General features: G+C 49.5%; 1 protein-coding gene across 17 annotated transcripts in view; it reads right to left on the bottom strand.

Annotated features, from left to right (window-relative positions):
* The window catches only part of Gramd1b (GRAM domain containing 1B), a 245,783-nt gene that overhangs the window by 35,188 nt on the left and 188,570 nt on the right, over positions 1-22,025 (bottom strand). For 7 of the 17 annotated variants that reach the window (XM_028866281.2, XM_028866282.2, XM_028866286.2 and 4 more), the window contains one exon: positions 4,466-4,676. In XM_028866281.2, coding sequence (XP_028722114.1) covers positions 4,466-4,676 — 211 coding nt within the window. The other 10 variants (XM_028866278.2, XM_028866280.2, XM_028866284.2 and 7 more) reach the window with 5 other exon arrangements.

Genomic DNA, 22,025 nt, shown 5'->3' with positions numbered 1-22,025 from the left:
AGAAGCTGAAGGCCAAACCCACATATCCAAGGGAACTGCTACTTTGCAGGAAAGAACTCTGGACTTGAACATTCCCATCATACAGCTAAGGCCATACATGCCTGGAGGAGGGTGGATGGAGTGAGAAGGTTGTATCTAACGGGACCTGCATTTCTACAGACTTTTTGAATGTCCACAGTGACAGCTGACTGTAGGACCACAAGAAATGTTGGCTAACTGCACATCACAATGACAGCAGGTGTCCCCTTGCAGCCACCGCCCCAGGTCTCCACAGTTATCCTGGGATACACTGGTCCTGACCCAATCCGGGTCACCTGCACCACAGATGAGGAATCTCTCAACCGCACCCAAGCACTTCATTCCTTCTAACTTTTGTATGCAACCCAAGGAGGAAAGGGGGCGATGGGAACAGGATCCTTTGAGATCCTCAGATATGGATCTGCCCTCCTCCTGCCCATGCAGACAGAAGTAGATCTCTCTGTATACACTATCAAGATGTTGTTCCCTTAAGAAAGCACTTGAAACACACAGCTTCAGGGTCCCAAGAGCTCCAGTTAGAAACATCTGTCCCATCTCTAGCTCTGTGATACCTTTATGTCTAGTATTTATTATCTTATAAAGTGAGAGCAAGGAAAGACGTCTACGAACTAAAGGAGATGAGGAAGGTGCCCTCTAGGGCCCATGGACTTTGGAGGCCCTGCCCCTGACCACAGAGCTAGCTACACAGTTTCTTATCTGCCAGTACTGAAGGTGCCTCCCATAGCCTGACATTTCCAGTGACTTCCACATTAGCCCTCAAGACTGCCCAGCAGGAAGGAGTTCCTAATCTTTGACTTGCCTCCTGGGGAAGAATTACATCCTCATGGCTCCACATTCCTGGGCAGAGTGCTGAAGAGACCTCCTGTGAATGAAGGCCTTGGGGAAGTTTAATCTCCAGGAGGGTAACAGGGGCACAGACAGGCAGGTCAGAGAGACTGCCTACCACTGTAAATCCACTGCTATGCCTCTGCCTGGATAGGGCTAGAAGGCAAGAAGGCACTGAACCAGGGAAGCCAGGCTCTGAGGGCATAATAGATGGTTAAGCGGGGAAGGAAGGGAGTACCAAGACCCTGTCGGAGGCAGGGTTAGAGCTGGAGGTGGAAGAGGGCTCGGAGGGCTTGTTCTGGGCTTCTCTGGAATTTCCTACAGGGAGTCAGACAAGCAAGGACTAGATGGAATGCGAGGCTCCTGGAAACATACTCCAACTACCTCATAGCAGTTTCCTGCCCTCGCATCCAAAAGCATCTTCTCCCAGAGCAAAGGCTCAAGGAGTCTGAAGAGTGGGCTGAGGTAGGGGGTGAAGGGAGAAGGGGGCCAGGAGCTCTACGTTAAGCATAAGTTGAAGGGGGGGAGGAAGGGGGTAGGTGTCAAAAAACAACGTCTTACTTTGATCAGATTAAGTTTGTCATACTGAAAAGAAAACCACAAAAATTAGAATTCGAAACAAACAAACCAAAAGGTGAAAGGTCACAGCAGCGCCAGTGTCACAGCACTGGGCATTGCCAAGCACCAACGGAGCGCTAAAGCTGCAAGGCACAAGCCAAGGAAGGACTGAGCGGCCCTATCTACCGGGCAGGCCTGCAAGGGCTGGTGGCATTCTCGAGCCGGTCGGGGCAGGAGAGCATGCCCTGGCTCCCTCTAGTGGCCACTGGCCATCACTACCGAGTGCAACTCGATTGTGGCCCCAAAAACACAGGGGTTTCTGAGAGGGAGAGTCAGCCAGCCCCGTGGTCCTGAGCAGAAACAAGAATCAGCCTCAACCACTGAGGTAATGATGATGATGGTGGTGATGGGGAAGGTGAAGACTTGGTGATTCCCCTGTCCCAACCCTGGATCTAACAAATGAAGAGACGGAGGCCAGAAAGGGGGGGAGAGACACTGACTGCATCTGTCCCTTCCTCTGTGAAGAAGGAGGGAGGCACCTTGCAGCCTGCTTCAAAAACACACAGGGTGGCCTCTTTGCGGGAGATGGTCAGGGGTGGCTCAGCTACGACGAGGGCAAAAACGTCCCTAGCTCACAGATCCTCTGCACAGCCACAGTCTGCCTGGCCACCTTGAAAGGATGCTCCCCGGGGAGGCAGCCTTAAGAGCTTCGGCCTTATCCCAGCAGCACTTCCCTGCCGTCCAACAGCTGGACCTGCATTGAACCCTCCTCTTCCCATGATGGCTCTGGTATCAGTCTTCTGCAGTCGCTGTGTCTTGCACATGCATGCTACGGGTTGACCACAGTGCCCCCCCCCCCAGTGCGCTTGTGCCATGTGGTCCTCCCCACATCGGTGGTCAGCAAGCATTGAATAAGGTAAGAGCTGTGCTGCTCACTGAATGAATAAGAGCGGTACACTTCACCTGAGGACTGGAAAGACTAAAGACGCAGAGAAGACGTGGAGAGAAGGAATGACCTGGTGCCCACATCCAGCCAGCTCCTCCCCCTCTTCCAGATGAGCCTGCGAGCCCTCCTCTAGTACACCTTTCAACTAAGGCAGCCGAGGGGTGAGGACAAAGAAAGTCTATTAACTCCTGTCCCCAGATATCGGGCCAGCCTGAACCTGCCCAGCCTCCTCCACCCAGAGAGGACCCCTGCTGGCTTCCTCACTCCAGGCTGTCCTCAACTGGCAATAGCCACTTAAAATCCTGAGAGTGCTTTGAGTCTGAAGGGCACAGCGGGCGTGTTCTTCCATCAGGAATGAACAATGCATTGCCTTCCTCCCCGAGGACACTTGCAGACACCGTTGTAAGTCTTCCCTCGGGTTCTCCTTCCCCACAATTGATTCCCTGGGCACCACCGTCTTAGTGCCAATTGCTCGCCATTTACTCCCTCCAGCTTCCCCTCGGACCTCAGAGATCCTCTGTCCCTGGGTAGATAGAGTCTGGCACATCTCCCTCCTGCAATCACACATCCAGAGCCTGGCGGGTCTTGTCACATTCATCAACCTCCAGGTGCTGACACTACACTCCCTTTGATCAAAAAAAAAAAAAAAAAAAAAAAAAAAAAAAACAAAAAAAAACAACCCAGGGCTCTGAGCAAACCATGAAGTGATTCCAGAGTGGTACAAGCAAGTAGTAAGGGGTGCCCTGGCCAAGTAGCTCTCGAGGGCGGAGGGAAAGATGAACTGGACAGATCCCGTGAGGCCTTGGCAAGGTCATCACGGACCCCCTGTCAAGGGTCCTTCCTGACAGACTCTCATCACTTCCTGCCAGGGAAGCCAGACTTACCCACGAAAGGGCCACAAGAAACAACGTTATGACTGAATGGAACGACCCCCTGCAGGACTCTGCTTTTGGAAAGTGCCACGCCAGGAGGGAAACACATTCCCACGAGTGGTGGTGTTTCACAAGCAGGCAGACACGGGGTGCTGGGGGGCGTGGGGGGAGGGCGGCCAGGGGCAGGGTCTGTTTCCTGACATCAGGGGCAGTGGGAGTGGTCCCTCTGTGACTTCCAAGCCAGCCTGCCAAGGGATGGGGGTGGGGCACAGTGGGGTCGGCCCTTCCGGGAAAGGGACCAAGCAGGACATATGGGCAGAATCGGCGGGGGGGGGGGGGGGGGGAGGGAGGGAATGCTGAGCACTACAGACAATTCGGTACTAGAGGGGGGAGCGTAAAAGACAGAGACAAAAGATGGCTTACTTTTGAGAGGCGCTTGTGAGACTAAGACCGTGCATGCAGAGAAGGTTTTTGGGGAACGGTGGGGAGAAGAGGAAGAACAAGAAATCAAAAGACAAATTCGAGGGGGAAACCAGCTCCCAAGCCGCCTCCCCGGGGGTCCCCTTTCTTATGCGCTGTGAGTCTGGTGGTTTGGGAGCACCTGGGCAGGGGGGCGGGCCTCTTGGTGGTCAGAGGCCTGGGAATGGAAGGAGAACCCTGAGGACCCACAACCACCACGTGAGGCTCTATGCTAACCCTTGGACCAGGAGCCTGAGTGCTCGGGTGTGCAGGTGCGGGAAGGACCGGCTCAAGAGGGATGGAAGGGCCCTGGGGCTGTCCTCGCTGCCTGATGAATAGGTTGGTACAAAGGGAAGGCAGGGTGATGGCCAAGGAGGAGGTTAAAAACAGCACTCTGGAAGGTTCCCTGAAGCCCTCTCTTTCTGGCAATACAGTTATCCCAAATAATGTCCCTTTACCAGTTTAAGGGACCTAATTTAAAGAAGGATTAAGCAGATGAACCCTCCTGATCCCCACAGACCCCTCTAAATCTCAAGGGTCATGAAGCTCCTTAGCTCCTACAGAGAGATGGGAAGTGGGGTAGAGGAGGGTCACGTGGCTCAGGACCCTCCCTGCGTGCCTAGACTAAGGTCTCCCTTGCCGGCCCTGACCTGACCTGACCTGACCTGGCCTGACCGACACAGGGGCTGTTCAGTCACACGAGTACCCAGTACCTTCCTGCAGCTAGTTAACAAGGGGTCCTGGGTCTCCATCATGCTCTGCTCACCTTGGAATTTTTACCGCCACTCCGACCAGACTGTGAGGAGCAACTGCGTTGCACACCCTGCTCCGGGGTGGATGGGGACTTGTCCGAGGAGTGGTCTGAGCCTTTCTCCACCATGGTGTCTCCGTCCTGGTTCTGTGGTGTTGGCGAGCGGGACCGCTTCCGGAGGATGGGGGAGCAGGCCGGCGTGCTGCGGTTGGAGTTACTGGCAGTACTGCAGGGGCAGATGGAGATGGGAAACGAGGTGAGAGGGAGGAGGAAGGAAGGAAGGCTGTCCGTGATGGCAGGCCAGAGACCCATGCAAAGGACCCAGCTCAGGGAGCCCAGGCAACCAGCTGAGGAGAAAACCCAGAGAGAGGGGCCCAGCTACGGAACTCGCCATACTGTAATGCTGCTACTGGCCAGCATGGGGCAGTAGTGCCAGTGTCAAAAGGGAAATGACTAGAAACCCGCAGGTAGGTATTTAAATATTCACCCACCCATCCCGCAATCTCCCCCATCCAATCCAGCTTGAGCTTTTACTATGGGCAGAAAAGCTATTAGGGAAAATAATTTAGACCCTGAAACAATCATTGGCAATCACTCAATACCACCAACTCATCTTATAAACACGATGTTTCAACGCTTTTGTCCATGATAATAATCTCACTTCTAAAAGCATTCACATGTCTTTTTAAAAATCATTACATTACTTTCTTTTGTCTGTGGTGGGGGGGCATGCATGCACCACAGCATGCCCCTGGAGGTCAGAGAGCAACTTGCTGGAGTCTGTCCCCCCCCCCCCCACTTCCACGATGAGAGTCCGGGGAATGAACTCAGGCCACTTGATTGGCAGTGAGTGCTTTTGTCTCCCGAGCCATCTCACCAGCCCACATACCATGTGTCTTAAGGCATTCAACCAAGCTAATAATGGCAAGTGCCATTATCCTGAAGTTTAAAAATGAAGACAAATGCCTCAGACAGAAGTAAGTGATCAAAGGAGAGACTAAAAAATTTGCTTCAGATGTAAGTCATTCACACCACTCTATTGAGTTATGCCGCTGTTCCACTGGGGCAAAGTCTTATTCTCATGGCCCCCACCCCACCCCAAATTCATCTCTAAAAAGTTCCTTGCATTTCCCACGGAACCAAATCCAGCCACACCTAGGCATACCATCTGTTAATACAGTAAGAATTGAAACTTGGCTTGCGTTTTCAATAGAGTAGAAGAGGTAAAGAATTGAAAACGGAGAGGGAAAAAAACTGAATTCATTTTGCTATGCTTTGGAAGGACAGAGAAATGAAAGAGATGGGCAAAAGGGGAGGCCGACTCAGAAAGAGGCAGGGGGATGGGAAGGGATGATGTGTGAGACGGCGGCACAGCCGCAGAGCAAGGCGGTGGGAGGGGGCAGGATCCTGCCCACCTGCTCAGCAGCCCGACTGGATAAGCCAGGAAACCACATTCTGGCCTTGCCTCAGGAAGTAGAGGGCAGGGTGGAGGACAGTGACATTTGCATGAAGATCTGCCTGTAACCTCAGATGCCCCACTGGAGACATTTGCAATGATTACCATACCCCACCACCTGGATAAACTCAATATAGGAGAGAGAGAGAGAGAGTCCACATGTGCAACCACTGGGGAGGGGAGAAAGGAGGGTAAGGATCAGTATTGAACCTTCTTAGAGAAGCTGAGAAAGAAAGATCAAGGAAAAGGAGAAAAACAAATGGAACCAGAAAGGCCCATGGTTTTGCTTCATCTGAACACACAGAGCTCATTTAAAGTCTTGTCTGCCAATGATTTGAAGAAGCCTAAAATGTCTCTTCAGAGAGAATTGTCCAACTTTTCTCCCCATGCAACTCCATCCTTTTTCTTCTGACTCTCTAACCCCATTCAGTTCTATGAACCCTGGGGAAAGGAAGTTATATTCCTTTTCTTCAATTCAAGAAGCTGAGCCACCATGAGTCTGAGGGAATCAGACACCCCAGCCCTCTGGGAGAGCGTGGGGAAGGGAGGGCCAGGTGCTCACCCATTCAAGAAAGGCTCCTTTATCTTGGGACAACTCTAGCCTATGACCAAGTATTCAGGAGCAATCTTCCCACCCACTCACCCACCACCCTCCAAAAAAAAAAAGAGGGAACACCTGCCCATCACAAACACAAAAGACCTTGCCCACCTTCCTGAAACAAAGGCCATTTTCATACAGTCTGATTCTAGACCACAAGGGCCTGCTCCTAAGTGGCTGCTGGGGGGGCGGGGGCAAATTCAAGTCAAGAGCAGGTAAAATAAACAAACAAAATCAAAGGTATAAAAACAAAAGCTGATTCCAGACGTAGTACACGATGAACAACATGAATGGAATGAGTGAAATGGCGTAGCTCTTGCACCAAGCTGATGACCCAAGTATAATCCCCAGGATCCACAGGGTGGAAGGAGAGAACTGACCCTCTGCAAGTTGTTCGCTGACCTCTCCACATGAGCTCTTCTACATGTATGTGCACATACCACAGTGCACACGTGGAGATTAGAGGACAACTTTAGGAAGTCAGTTCTCTCTTTCCATCATGTGGGTCCCAGGGGTCGAACTCAGGTCTTCAGGCTTGGTGGCAAGCACCTTTGCCCACTGAGCCATCTCTCTGGTCCTTCAGATCTTCTCATGTTACCTAAACTAGAATTTAGTTCTTCTCCAAATGTGTTCTTCACCTCTGTGGCCACTACTCTCTGACTCCAACCTGTCATTGGACGAGTGTCCTCTGCCACCAGCCCTACACACACTTGCCAATCTGGCCCAACAATATTGTGCCCAGTAAATATTTCCTCCAGATAGATGTCTCCTGAGTGTCTCGGCTCCCAAATATCTGGCCATCTTCCTCCCAGATCTCTGCCCATTCCTGGCCTTTTCCCAAAGACAACATCATTGCTCAGAAGTGGCATTTATCCCATCACATCTCACTGCATCCCACTCATTCTGTTTCCAAAGGCTCATTATCCCATCTTTCCTTTCCTGTCCTGGAGTTCTACCTCAGATTCTCAACGTGCCTCATCTGGACTTGTCCAATAACTTTAGCTATTATTTGAGTGGTTCCTGAAAAACACTGAGAATAATAAGAGGTCATCGACCCTTCCATGCTTGGCCTCTGCTGCAGACCTTGTCTATACAAGAAGAAATATAGTTCTGTGCCATAGCAGAGGCATTGCTACATTGCTAAACAGATTAAAAGATCAGCCATTGTCCTGTAGATTTGGACATGCTGCTAAGCAAATAAAACCAATTCCTACACATTTTATATAGCAGTCTACCTTCCAAACTCTATTGTGTTTCCTTAACCTGATCCTACAAGCACTATTAATACAATTGACATTACACTTGGGGATGTGCTCAAAAGGACCTTACATATACTGTAGGGGGCAAGACCAGTATTGGGTCAACAGACAAGACCATTGACATGAATTCAGGAAGAGTTCTGTAACTGTTGGCTTTTAAGAAACCTGAGTAGGGGCTGAAGAGATGGCACAGAGGTTAAGAGCACTGGCAGCTCACCCAGAGGTCCTGAGTTCAATTCCCAGCAGCAACATGATGGCTCACAACCATCTATAATGAGAATGTAGTGCCCTCTTCTGGCGTGTAGGAATATATGCAGACAAAACACTATACAGAAACCTGAGTAACAGGAGAGTAAGTACCTGGCCACGATGTTACGACTGTGTGCATAGCACTATAGTGCCACAAATATTTATTGGCCACCTGGTACAATGCTAAACACTCAAGTTCACACAGGTGAATAAGAAAAGAGCTTTGAAAAAAAAAAAAAAAAAAAAAAAAGCCGGGCGGTGGTGGCGCACGCCTTTAATCCCAGCACTTGGGAGGCAGAGCCAGGTGGATCTCTGTGAGTTCGAGGCCAGCCTGGGCTACCAAGTGAGTTCCAGGAGAGGCACAAAGCTACACAGAGAAACCCTGTCTCGAAAAACCAAAAAAAAAAAAAAAAAAAAAAAAAGAAAAGAGCTTTGTGCTTAGGACATTTATAGTGAGGCGGAGCTAGACATAACCTCCTCTCATTGGAATATAGAAAAGAAAAGAAAAAGAAAAATCAGCATGAAGAGAATGAAAGTCTTGAATAGCATGTGACACAGAGTGACAAGAAGCTGCACATGGAACAGTTTTGAACTGACTGACGCTCAAGGGAGTCCTATCATCATCCCGTCTCCCTGGTCCACTAAGACCCTGCTGGCCACCCCTAACCCAGGAAGATACTCAGGCATTCCCCACCTCTCCTGTGTGTAAGACTGGCAACAAAGACTATTTCGCTCCTGTCCCAGCTACCTTGTGACAGAAAGTACATCCTGAAGCTTGACCACAGCATCTCATGCCATGTGTGGTCAGGGCCTACTCCCTATACTTGGGTCTGGTTGCAGTCCTTGAGCAACAGGGAAATACAGCGGGAGAACAAAGCTTTTCTTTCTACAAAGTAACCCTCTTGACAGGTTCTCCGACCTGCACCTCACACACCCTGGCAACTGCACCCCTTTTCTTGGCTTGCCTTCTCCATCCTCATTCCTAGTGAGGTCCCGCGGGCACAGGCAGACCTTGTCAGCACGCCAGCTCCCTGATCAGCCACCCGTGCATTTTTTCGGAACTCTGAGCCCAGCACAATGGTCAGCTGGTGTTCTTTATTCAAGTTTATGTGTTTGTCTTTATGAAAGATTGTTTCTGCTCCAGATACTGCAAAGTATATACCTGCCACTCTGGACGCCCTGTGCCTTTATCTTTTTGGATTGAGGCCTCCGTTCCTTGTGATCATGTGGTCCCACCTGCACCACAGCCCTAGCTCATTCGCCATCAGATTCCCAGTCCCAGCCCTAAAGTTCTCTTCATGACCGAGTGCCTGGCTACAACCCTCTCCCTGCCGAGGAGCACTGGTAACTTTTAAAAATGACTCTCTGATAGAGTCCCGGGCACTGGCACCAGGAGAGCACTAAATTTGCAATCTGGGCATTGTACCTCAAAGCTGCAAGGTAGGGTAAAATGCCAATGTGTCATGAGAGCAAGTCCAACTGGAAAGCCCACTTAGCCATTTGCTTTCTGTGTTATCTTGGTTCTTGAGCCTCATTTTTCTCATTTGAAGATACTTAGAATAACGCCTGGTGCATCACCAGTCCTTATAAACAGCCGAGCCACCAAAATGGGTACTAAACTCTCTCGGCCTCTTTCCTCAGTCTCTGGGGCCTGTTGGTGTCTGTTGGGTTAGGTGTAAAGGATGTAAATGTTGCTGGACACCACAAGTAGGCTGTGTGTGGTGGGGAGGGGGAGGGTGTCAGCAACACAAAGTGTGATTCCTAAAAGTACAGAATGTTCATCTTGTCCCCCCCATACCATCGCTAGCTGGTTTTCAGAGCATCGTTTTCAGAATCTGCATCCTAAAGAAGTACCATTCTAAAGCTGCAGCACCACTATGCCCAAGGAGCAGCCTTTGAAGGACTGAGAAATAATTGATATGCCTGTATGCCCTTGGTCACAGAGCCTTCATTATAATGCCACAGGTAGATGGATGCACTGGACTGGTAAAAATCACTTTGAACTCATTGTGTGACCTGCTAGTATAGAAAGCTGAAGCAGAACTGATGAAGCCTAGGCAGGAGAATGGTGGTAGAGGAGGACGGCACCTAAGGGGACCACCCCTTGCTTGGGGTCCCCTGCTAATTATCACTAGCACTCACAGGCCCCTCGGCCTTCCCTGTCACTCAGAGCATCAGGCAAAAGCTGATGCTTGTACCGATCCACAGATGACCCGTCTCAATGCTGATCCTCCAGTCTCATCAATAATCTTCCTTAGTTCTCCGTAAGTCCACCAAATATCCATGTGAATTAGCCACCCTCCTTTGAATTTCCTCACAGCCTGTGTTCATGTGTCTGAGATAGGAAGGCCACAGGTGTAGGTATGTAACACTCTGCAGAGAGTTTACATGATGCTTGCAAATGCCTCTGTCAGTAAGCCCGTCCGCTGACACCAGTTCCAAACCCAGTCTATGGAGGACTACTGACGATTGTTATTCCTCCTTGCGTTCTGGCTTGTCCATTAACAGTTTCTGAATTTAATGTCTGCACCCACCAAAAAACACAGCACAGGACGGGGGATGGGCAGAGCCACGAGGACTTCATAGATGGGAGCAAATGGCATAAATCATACGATCCCAGCTGGGTTTACAGTTCCTATGACATCTCCTTCCTAGAGAGGAATCAATCGCTACTTTTAAAAATCGGTCTTCCCCAGTCAATACAAGGACACATCTCAGCAACTTAGCACCAACATACATTTTTTTAGACTGCTGGTTGGAGTTGAGGCTGGAAGGATGGGAAAAGTATGGCTGTATTCATGCTAGCTCCCTATGGTCACAGATGGAACCTGTTCACTGGATACCTATAACCTGAAGTCTAATCCTCGAAGGATTCCACCCTGGAGCCAGTTCCCTCCAGGGAAGAATGCCCAATTACATCTGGTGGGGCAGCTGTGATCACCTGGGGTAGGTGGGTGATGGAGACAGGCAGCCTGACGGAGATACACTTCCCCCCCTGGGACACAGAGGCTGGCTCCTCCTGACACCGAATGGGCCTCCCAAACTGCTTCAAGAAATAGGGACTGGGAGGCACATCCTGCTCCCTCCACCCTTTCCAAATGACTTGATGACACCTCTGTGGGCCCAGGGTCAATAATTCAGGGTGCTTCCAGTGGTCAGCAGGCTTCACTCACTAGTTCTTCTTTCTCGATTCTAATCCAAGGAGCATGGGCTGGGGAGACGCTTCCATTGGCAAAGTGCTCACCGCGCAGCCCTAAGGGCCCTACGTTCCATCTCTAGTGCCCACAAACTGGATACAGCAATGTGTTCCTATAATCCCAGCCCTGGGGAGGCAAATGAGGGCATTCCCAGTTCCGTGAAAGACCTTATCTCAAAGAAAACTAAGGTGGAGAATGATCAAGGAAAACCTCTGATATTGACCTCTGGACTCCACATGTATCTGTGCACACAAACAGACACAACTGAAAAAATAAAACAAGGGATGTTTAAAATTGTTTTAAAAAAAAAAAAAACCTTATGAAGTAATTGAAAGGTAACACTGCCCACTAAACCCTTGCAGCCAGGTGACTGCCAGGCTGTCTAGCCCTATTCCCACTGGGTACATACTTGCTGGGAGTCTTAGCGATGACTTCAGCTGCTGATGAATTAGCTGAATAATTGACACAAGGGCACAGTCCATGTGAAGTCTTGGGCCAAGGAGAGAAAAGCAGAACTTCAGTTGCCCTGACACTGGCATTCATGGTCCAGAGAAGTGATGGGGAAAGAGAGGGCCGGTCAGGGCAAAGGCCTTTTCAGGCTCGAGCCAATGAGAAGGACCCTTCTTCACAATGGTTGGAGCCTCCATCTACCCCACTCCCCACTGCCTGGCCTTCCTGCAGCTTGGTGAGCCCAGAGTTTGGAATTCAAACCAGGAACAGACATGACAAACGCTATTTTTCATTGCCATGGAGACCAGAGCCTGCAATGGAACCGGGGCTCTATGCCTGAAATGCCAAAACAGCCTGACCCATTTTCCCCCTCCTCCTGCAAAAACAAAATAAGTTTGTTTGGGTCCTTTCAGGGCACACGAGAAGCCAGGGCTGCCGATATCTTCGTGGATAGTTCAAAGAGAAACAAATTCTAGTCACCACGAATAACACTGAGCATGCTACAGAAGCAGCCAGAGAGGAGACAGCAGCAGGTCACACAGTCACAGTCTATCCCCAGTCCACACTGCTTTCTTGTCCACTTTCTGCAGAGAAAGACTCCTCTGTGGCAAGTGCTTAATGACCAACCCTAACCCTAACCCTACCCCTAGCCCTAACCCAGAGGGCACCAGGCCGCCTTCCTTACCTCATCATGTATCACTTTATCCCTGTGTTTTTCCAGCCTCCCTGGGCCATTCTTTTCCTCAAACCTAAGTTCACCTCTGCCTGAGGGTTCCTACTTGGGCTCTGTGTTCTTCTTCTGAAGTTTTACATATTGGTTCCTTTCCCATGACTGCATCAAAAGTCAAGTGCTACCTACCTCTCTGGAATGGTTTCCTGGAGTGGCCTTGATGTCCCCCAGAATCACCACTCCTTGGCTCCCTTCACTTTGTTAACCTTACAGGAGCTGAATGGTCATACTTTTGTGCTTTCGCTTTTGAGAATGAACACTATTGGGGGCAGTGCCTTGTCTCTCGAGAAGTTCCCCAATTGCTCTAGGGGAACCACTACCACATGCGGGGATCACAGGCATGCACTGAATGACTACAAGGCTATCCATTCTGCTGGGTTCAAGCACTCTCTTAGACATACCTTTGTGAAGCTGGTCAAGTCTGCCTTCTTTATAACTCCAGTTCTTAGTCTTTATTCTGACTTCTTAGTCGATAAAAACTGAAATATGACATCACTTCCAAACTCCTGGCTGGCCTTGTCATTTTGTCTAGACATCAGAGTACCTGGGTTTAAAATTCTGAGCTCTTTGGTGCCCCTGAGAAATCTTTCTGTGAACCTGTGTTCCTTGGCTGTTAAAAGGTTATGAGCTGCCTTACCTGAATGAGAGTCTTAAAAGGAATAGACCTGGACAGGGCATCCCAAATGGAGAGGGGTTCCTGTAATTGCCCATGGAGTGAAAAGGGGTTTAAAGTTTAATGCAAATTCCCAGTGAGGAACCTGCATCTTGTTCCTAAATCCTGTGCCTCTGCCAGACCAAGGGCAAGGGAGAACACACTCACTATCCTGACTCCCTAATTCCATAGGGCAGAGACTCCACAAAACGAAGCAGAAGACCCTGAAATCAGAGACAGAACCTGCTGGTGTGTTACAATCTTGTCCCCCAAGAGTGCTCTCAACAGAGCAAGTACTGAAGGCCTGGGGTACAGTTCTGCTGGGCTGGCTGCATGGTCTCTAATAGCCTACTTTGGAAGGGGCCTTAATGGTCACACTTCCACTCAATGCAGGAAGTCCGCCTTAAACAGTGCTGACCACAGTCTGGGGACCTCTGCATGCAAGTTTCAATAACAGACCATTCATAGGCCAATGCAGGCAGGTAGGATGTCTCTTAAGAGACTATATTAATGATCTCTCTCTCTCTCTCTCTCTCTCTCTCTCTCTCTCTCTCTCTCTCTCCCTCTCTCTCCTGCTCTCCCTCTCTCTCCTGCTCTCCCTCCCTCCCCGTCCCTCTGAATTTTTCTTTTAAAATAAAGCTAATCTCACTCAGTTAACATCACCAAGCAAGTACTTTCTAAGCTCCTCTAACTATGTAACACAAACTCACTCTCAGGGCCCCCACTGGGCAGAGACTAGGTCATGGTTCTTTGTATCCATACACATCAAACACGACACTGGGCACAGAGTAGGGAGTTAATAGTTTTTAACCTTGGCTCTAGCAGTCTCTGCCAAATCTAAGCACAACTCTACCCAAAACATTTCGGAATCTTCAAGGCTCTGGAGTACGGGACCTTGTAAAACGTGGATGCTAAGCTATCCCAGAAAGCCCCTTGGAAAAGATTTTCAGTCCACAGAGAGACCACCAGCTAGTCAAATAAGGCAAGGAGGAGTTCAACTGAATAGAATCTCCAGCTCCTTCTGAGTCTGCTCATCGAGGGCCCCTCCCCCAGCCTCAGCAAAATAGATGTGGCTCAGGGAGAGGGTGAGGGGAGGAGGCTAGCTCACATCAATAAAGTGCTTGCCTCCCAAGCGTAAGGATCGGATTTTGATTTTCCCCCAGGAGAGGCAGAAGCAGGAGGATCCCTAGAGCTAAACAGCTAGCTAGGCTAGCCTAATGGGTGAATTCTAGGCCCATGAAAGACCTTGAGGATGACACCAGAGATGCTATCCTCTGGACTCTACACGCAAACATACATCCGTTCAACCCATCCATCCCATCCTGTCCCACCCATCACTGGAAACATGTCCTATATCAGATCATGTCTTGACATGAGGAGTACCATCTCTGACTAAGGATTTCCAATCTGGAGGAGGAGACCAATGTGCAATTCACTAACACCATCTAACAGGAACTACTTAGATTTCATCGAAACATCTCTCATCACCACATGTCAAGGCAGCCAAGCTGAAGAAGCACGGGGAACTGCACATCAGAAATTAGGTGGCCTTTCTGACTCAGGGCCTTCCCTGTGTACGGTGCCATGGCGAACCCCTCTACTCTGAGCTTCAACTTTAATTGTTGGGGGGAAAAAAGGAGTGTTCATTCTCCTCACCCCCACAAAGATGTGAGAGGAGGGTGGGAAAGAACACATTGCAAAGCACTGAGAGCCTCAGCATCGCTGGGACAGAAGGGCTCAGATCTAAATTGGGCAAAGCAAGCAGAAACAAGATGCAGGCAGGCTGAGTCCACAGTCAGCTGAGCATCACAGCTCACTTTCTCTCTGGTCAGGATCGCATCTGCAGCGGAGGGTACCACTGGACCGAGTCAGATGAAAGAGTCTACATGGACAGTTGTGCCAGCAGCTGGAGGAACAGCGGGCAGCGTCCTGGGCTATTTCTCTCACAGCTCTCACCGCATTGGTGGAGACGCCTGCTAATCCTTTGTGGCTCCCTCACATTCAAACCCAGCTCTCATTTCTTTTCTGTCAATGACCCAACAAAATTCTGCCAAGGGGAGAGAGGGCCCAATGGGTTAGAGCATGAAAGTGAGAAGGTCTGAGTTACCCATAAAAAGCTAGTTGGAGGTGCACACACCTGAACCTCGTTATTGGAGGCTGGACATAGGTGGAACCCTGGAGCTTGATGATCACTTGACCTAGGTTAAAATGGGTAAGCTTCTGGTTCAGTGAGAGACTCTGTCTCAAAAAAAGTAAGGTGGGTGATGATAGCAGAAGACTCCTCAAATCTTCCTCTGGTCTCTCATGTCTATAGGGGGAGGGGGTGGTTCATCTGCCCAGTTTAAAATACATTCAAGGAACAAAACCCCAGAGCTTTCTTCCTACCTCCAGGAAGCGCTTGATTGTCAATTTGTTTGTTTGCTAGAGATAGGGCCTAACTATGCAGCCTTGGCTACTCACTGTGCAGACCAGGCCAGCCTCAAACTCATGGAGCTCCACCTGCCTCTGCTTCCCGAGTACTGGGATTAAAGGTGTGCACCACCACACCAGGTATTTTTTAAAATACGTTACAATTAATACCACTTTCTTTTCTTTACAGCTTTCCCAAACTTGAAGTCAGGTCCTAGGTTGTAACTTCTTCATGCCTCACCTCTTTCATTAAAGTGAAATTTACTTCCTCAAACCTATTCTCAGAAATTAAAAACTTCTCTCCCTCTCCCTCTCCCTCCCTCTGTCTCTCTCTCTGTCTCTGTCTCTCTCTGTCTCTCTCTGTCTCTCTCTGTCTCTCTCTCTCTCTCTCTCTCTCTCTCTCTCTCTCTCTCTCTCTCTCTCTCTCACTTCCCCCAACATCATTTCATACAAATTTTGTTTATGTACTATCTTGTATTTGCGGTGCTGGGGACCAAACCCAGCACCCAGCATGTTCGAATCAGGCACTCCACCGCTGAGCTGCATTTCCTAGCGGCAATCTCTGTTCACGTGGCACTCTTAACAAATCAAGCAATGAAAGCCATCAGTTGGCATGCAGATCATTTCTCCTTTGAATAACTCAGGTAAAGCTCAAACTATTTTCTGTAGCTTCCTACCAAAGTTCTACCCCCAAGGAACCATAATATAAATCTAATTTTTTTTTTCTGAGTATTATTTTCAGACAGCTCCCATGTCACATGCTGATCCCTTACAATAACCTGACAGTGGATCCCTCACTGGCTGAGGGATCACTGTCCTCTAAATTAAAATCTAAATCTAATTGATCAGGGCCCCAATATACTGGTGAGCCCACACACTTCGGCTGTAAACCTCAGAAGTGGTCCAACAGACTCAGAATAGAGAGGAATGATCACCACCTCCCCCCCCCCCTCCATGTACTTTAGAAATCAGAGCACAAACCTATTTTTGGAACCATCTTCTGAACCAGGGAAATCTAGAATTAGTCATTTTCTCTTTTGGGCCTCCGGGTTCTTGCTTTTACCTCATCCTTGCTGAGGGTAGGGGTGTCTACACGTGTTACATACTGATGTGCATCCCTACAAGGAGCACACCCACTCACCACTTCCCCTCACTAGCCTGGTCCTGAGTTCCGGTGTGATGATGATGTCACCCAGTTCTTATTCTCAGTTGCTGATAGGGCTATATCTCTAAACTAGATGCAAAACCATGGACCTTAAATTCTTACCTGGATGAATTCATAGATTATATACCTTTAAATAGTTGAACAAATCAAAAAGATTTTGCAGCATGTTAAACTTTCAGGGGTCCAGAGAAATATTTTACTGTGAACACACCCATGCTCCTTTACTCAGAGTGACTCCCACTATCTAAGACAGACTCGGGGACCTCTGATAGAGACCATGGGGCCCACAAAGCCTAAATATTTACAGAAAGAGTTTGCCAGTCTGCTCTAACATTGTGCATCTTGTAAAAAAAAACTTTTCTGTGGGTCTGTTTTTCCTGCGTCCCCAAACAAGGAACCTGTGCTTGACAGGAATACCACACAGCATTGGGAAGAGCAGCTGTGTGCGGCTCTGTGGCAGCAGAAATTTTTAGGGCCAGAAGAGTAGGGAGAAGGGAAGGATGACAGACAAGAACCCCTACCCTTCACCTATCCTCACTTCACATCAAGTCAAATCATTCAAATCACTCAATGTCACCGAGTTAACCACACCAGCAGATTCTCCGCTCATCACCCACTGACAAGATCTTCGGCTATTCCTTCCCATTCGTGGCCTTGACACTGTCACTCTCCTGCCCCAGGCAGCTCAGCACAGCACCCCTTTCTCTGTCTGTCTCTCCTTCCAAGGCCAGCTTTTCTCATGCTGATCCCAGACTTCTCTAAGCTGGGTAGTGCTACCCACCATCCAAGATCAGAAGAAGTGAGATGAAGCAAGGACCCCAACCGTTTTCCAGCAAATGTCAGAGGAACAGAGATTGCTTCCCCCAGCCCTGGCCGAACTCTTTGCTGAGGCCAGAGGGGGGAATGACTGAGCTCCTCGACCCCCCCCCCCACCTCTTCTCTAAAGCAAGTAAATAACTAACAAACAACGCAGGGACGTGTGGAGGATTAAGAGGCAGACACTGGGTGTCTATCTTCTCAAAACATATGGAGAATCTCTGAACCAAGTACCAGCTAAGTCACAGAAAAAAAACCAAGTCCTTTATTTCCCAGCCGCAAGCTGCCTGCATCCCTTTCATCCTCTCCTTCGGTTGGCCAGAACCATATGTTGCTTGGTCCTCTCCCTTTGGGATAAGCATCTTCCTGGTCCCTGCTCTTGTCACCTCCTACCCACAGGAAGTCAGTGGGTGGGGAACAGGAGCACATGGCCTGTCCAGCCTCCCCCAGCAGCCCCTGGCCACCTCTATGACGCACCATTAATTCCATCTCCTGACCACCTATCTCAAGTCAGAGCGCTGCTCTTAAGTCTTGCTGGCAAAGGGGACCCCATCAGTGCCAGTCTGCCCCAGAGCTACCTCTCAGTGCTGGACCACTCAGGTTAGCCCAGGTAGTGCTCCTGGGGAGAGGTGGGAGGGAAAAGAATGTGGCATCTCCCTCCGCAGCAGCATGATGTCACACTGGCTGCTTTCTAGATCCCCGAACAGAGAACAGAAGCAAGCAACATGGACTCCAGATTTACTCTGCCTCTGAAGGTCTGTGTTCTTGGCAGCCCTGAGCAGCCAGCGCTTCACTTGGGGAAAGCGTAACAACCAGACAGACAGGTCCATGCTCCAGGCCCCCAGAGCCCCCACCCGACTCCAGGACATAACTGCCCACTTCCCAAAATTCCCACAAGGAGACAAAGATAGACTGACACATACACACACGAGCGTCAGCATGAAGTAGCACTAACCTGGAAGCCATTAGGACGGAGCAGAGTGCAGTGCGGAAAACTCATTCATTCATGCATTGGGCAGTAGGGGTGGGGGCGGGGAGCAGGGGCCCTGAGGAGGTCGGAGGGCACTCACCTCCATGCCCATCCAAAAGCCCTGTGTCTACTGGGGAGGGGACTGGGGACACAGCTTACATAGGCTGGGGGCGCTCTTCTGCTCTGCTGTTTCGTACTGCTCTGGAATTTTAAGCATGGCCCCCTTTATTCCCCCCGCCCCACCTCCCTCAGTGGCTGTTATTTGGTGTGGCCATGCAGCGGTACAAAAGTCCCTTTGCGTTCTCTCTCTCTCTCTCTCTCTCTCTCTCTCTCTCTCTCTCTCTCTCTCTCTCTCTCTTTTCTCCCCTCCCTCCCTCTCTGACTCCGACTCCCTCACAGACAGCTGTTCTAAGCTCAGGCACGCAGGCGCACAGGCAGCAGACACACACCCTCTCAAGCAGGAACACACACACACACACACACACACACACACACACACACACACACACGCCGCCTGCCGGTTTACATAATGCAACTCTTTGGTGCAGTCAGCTTGCCAGCTCTCAATTATTCATGCCAGCTCGGAGGGCAGAGCCTACTGGGGCTGCGGGGCGTTATTTCCTCCTCGTCCCCAAATCCTGCAAAACACAAGATGATGCTCCTGGGAGCCTCTGCTCCCTTGACTGTCACCGATGATTTCCCAGGTGTTGCCGATTAGGTCAGCTTGCATCAAGGAGGTGACACTAAATAAAAGCACAGGGGCTGCCCTCCAAATAGAGGCTTGCATCTTTCCCAGGATGACAGCTGCTCTCCCTGCCTGCGCCCTGGGATCAGGGAGAAGGAAGACAGTACTGAAGGCCATCATCCGCCCAAGAAAATGGCTGAGGACCTATTTGGGACAGCACCTCACTGACTTGTGAGGCAAGAGACAGCAATGGTAGCTTCTTGGGCAGAGGAGACTTCACAGCCCGAAGAGTAACAACCACATGAGGGCACTTGCCCTCGTGACAAAGTGGGGTCATCTGAGTTTCCACATTCTTAAGCGGCACCTCTTAAAGCTATAGTCTCTTCATCCATTTACTGAGCTGCAGTATCAGACCTCACACATGCCCCCGGAGAGTGTCTGTCTGCTAGCCTATTCAGTCGCTGTGCTAACAAATGCCTTTCAAACCATTCATCATCTGCAAAGCACGTGTTCACATGAAGTCCTTCAGTGCTCCATACAGCCACCTGAACAGGCTTATGCAGCCTACCTAACAGATGAAGACACCGAGCCCTAGAAAAAGTGAAGGCCAGAGGAGGCTGGTGTCTCAATGAGAAATGTCCCTCACAGGCAGTCTTGTGTTTGAATGCTGATTCCCAGCTGTTGGCTCTGGTTTGGAAGAACAGAGAACCTTCTAGGCATGGAGCCTAATGGGCAGACATAGGGCCACAGTGCCAAAAGTTATAGGCTGGCTCCACTTCTGGCTTGAGGTCTTCGCTTCCTGGTTCACCAACTATGAACAGGCTATCAAATGCTCTCACTGCCATGGAGCTGCCCACCGCCATACCCTCCCTGCCACGATGGACTATGTCCCCTCAAACTGCAGGCCAGAGAAAAATCTGAGCTCCCTTAAGTTACTTAATGTCACAGTTTCACTCAGAGTATAGGAGAAGTAAGTAATGCAGAGGCTGAATTGGAAATCCAGGTCACCTGACTCTGACCTCATGTCTTAGTGAGGGTTTCTATCGCTGTGAAGAGACACTATGACCACAGAAACTCCTATAAAGGAAAACATTTCACTGGGATGGCAACTTCCAGTTCAGAGGTTCAGTTCATTATCATCATGAAGGGGAGCATGGCAGCATGCAGGCATACGTGGTGCTGGCTACATCTTGATCAGAAGGCAACAGGAAGTGGACTGTGACTCTGAGTGAAGCTTAAGCAAAAGAGACCTCAAAGCCCGCCCCCACAGTGACACACTTCCTTCGACAAGACTGCACCTACTTCAACAAGGCCATACCTCCCAACAGTGCTACTTCCTATGAGCTTATAGGAGCCAATTACAAACTACCATACCTCAAGACCATCATCAGCTGCCTGGGTTAATGTTCCCTTGCTGCAATAAAATACCTGAGGTGAGTAACTTCAGAGAGGAGAGGTTTTCTTTGGCTCGGTTTCAGAGATTTTACTTCATGATCACTGGTACTATCGTGGTACATCATGGCAAAGTGTGAGGAATAAGAAACCTCATGGGTGTCAATAAGCAAAGACAAAGGAAGGGGCTGAGGCCCTGAAATTGCCGTCAGTAATCATACTTCTTCACCAAGTCCTCACCTCCCCCAAAGCACCACAGGTTGGGCATTTCTTCACTGTGTGGACTTTTGGGGGACATTCCAGATCCAAACGACAGTAGCACTGCCCAAAGCCCAAGGTGTACTTGTAATATTTGGAGAACTATCATCTGTTGAGGGATGTCGAAAGGGATTAAAACATGAAGGATGCCGACGTCATCCCAAACTTTAGTCCCTTGAGATTCTGATTTAGTGGCCCCATGAGAATACTGTGTCGGTCTTTCTAGTGCTTGCGCTTTGTCCCTTAGACAAAGTGAGTGCCGAAGGGCTGACAGGTCCATTCTCACTCTTTGGGTCTTCCTAGGAGATGGTACTTGACTCTCTGCCCTCAGTGTCTAGGAGATCATGTTGACGGTGGATAATCACTATGATCCACTGGCACCACCTGTGTCCTGCTCATTAAACTCATGCTGAGCACTAATACTTCTTGAGCATCTGGGGGCCAGGGGCGGGGTGGGGGTGGGGCTCATTCTCTAAGTCCCTGACCTTGCAGCCTTCATCATGACAGGTCTTTTCAGGACCATTTCTTTCTGCATCCCGTTGCTAGAATAACTGGTTTGTGGGATCAAAGAAGCAGATGGGTTTGGACTATCTGCTTCCACTTCAGTTGCTTAGAGGAGTCTCAGTTCCAAAGAAAGGCAAACTAGCAACATATACTGTCTCAACTCATCTTCCTTCTGTCGTGAGCTCTTGAATGGCCTTGAACTTTGGTCAAATCTGAGTCCAAAATTACATCTGGCTGTTTGCATCTGCAATCTTTAATAGGTCACTCTACCACCCCTATCTGGGAATATATATATATGTATTTGTGTGTATATACATATATGTGTGTATAAATATATATACATACACACATACACACACACACATATGCTAACACATGTATCACTTAAAAGATGGTGAAGCAAATAAAGGCACATGAAAGCATCACACAGAGTTGGGTGCATCTCCCACTGTGCTCCTTACAAGCTGAAGTACAGAACTCTTACTCAAATGCAAACTCTTGTGTTCTTTCTGCTGGTTTTACCTCCCTAGGAAAGTTCTAGGCTATTTCCTTCTTGTCTCTCCAGCACACAGGAGTACTGAGAATGATTAGTCAGTACTTTCACACTGGGTAAAGCTCCATCAGGCTAGTGAGCAAGATGTTGGTGAGTCAGATGACCAAGTCCTCCTCCTACCTTGCCCAGTTCCTCAGTGACTCTGAACACATGGTGCTGGCTTTTCAGGGCCTCTCCCACCTCTATTATAAATACATAGATTCATCTTTTCACTTGTATGCCCCAACTATTA

Source organism: Peromyscus leucopus, chromosome 7 (assembly GCF_004664715.2).
Source record: "Peromyscus leucopus breed LL Stock chromosome 7, UCI_PerLeu_2.1, whole genome shotgun sequence".
In the NCBI taxonomy this organism is placed as follows: Eukaryota; Metazoa; Chordata; class Mammalia; order Rodentia; family Cricetidae; genus Peromyscus; species Peromyscus leucopus.
The sequence above is the reverse complement of the archived record's forward strand: the minus strand, read 5'-3'. Positions and strand labels throughout refer to the sequence as shown.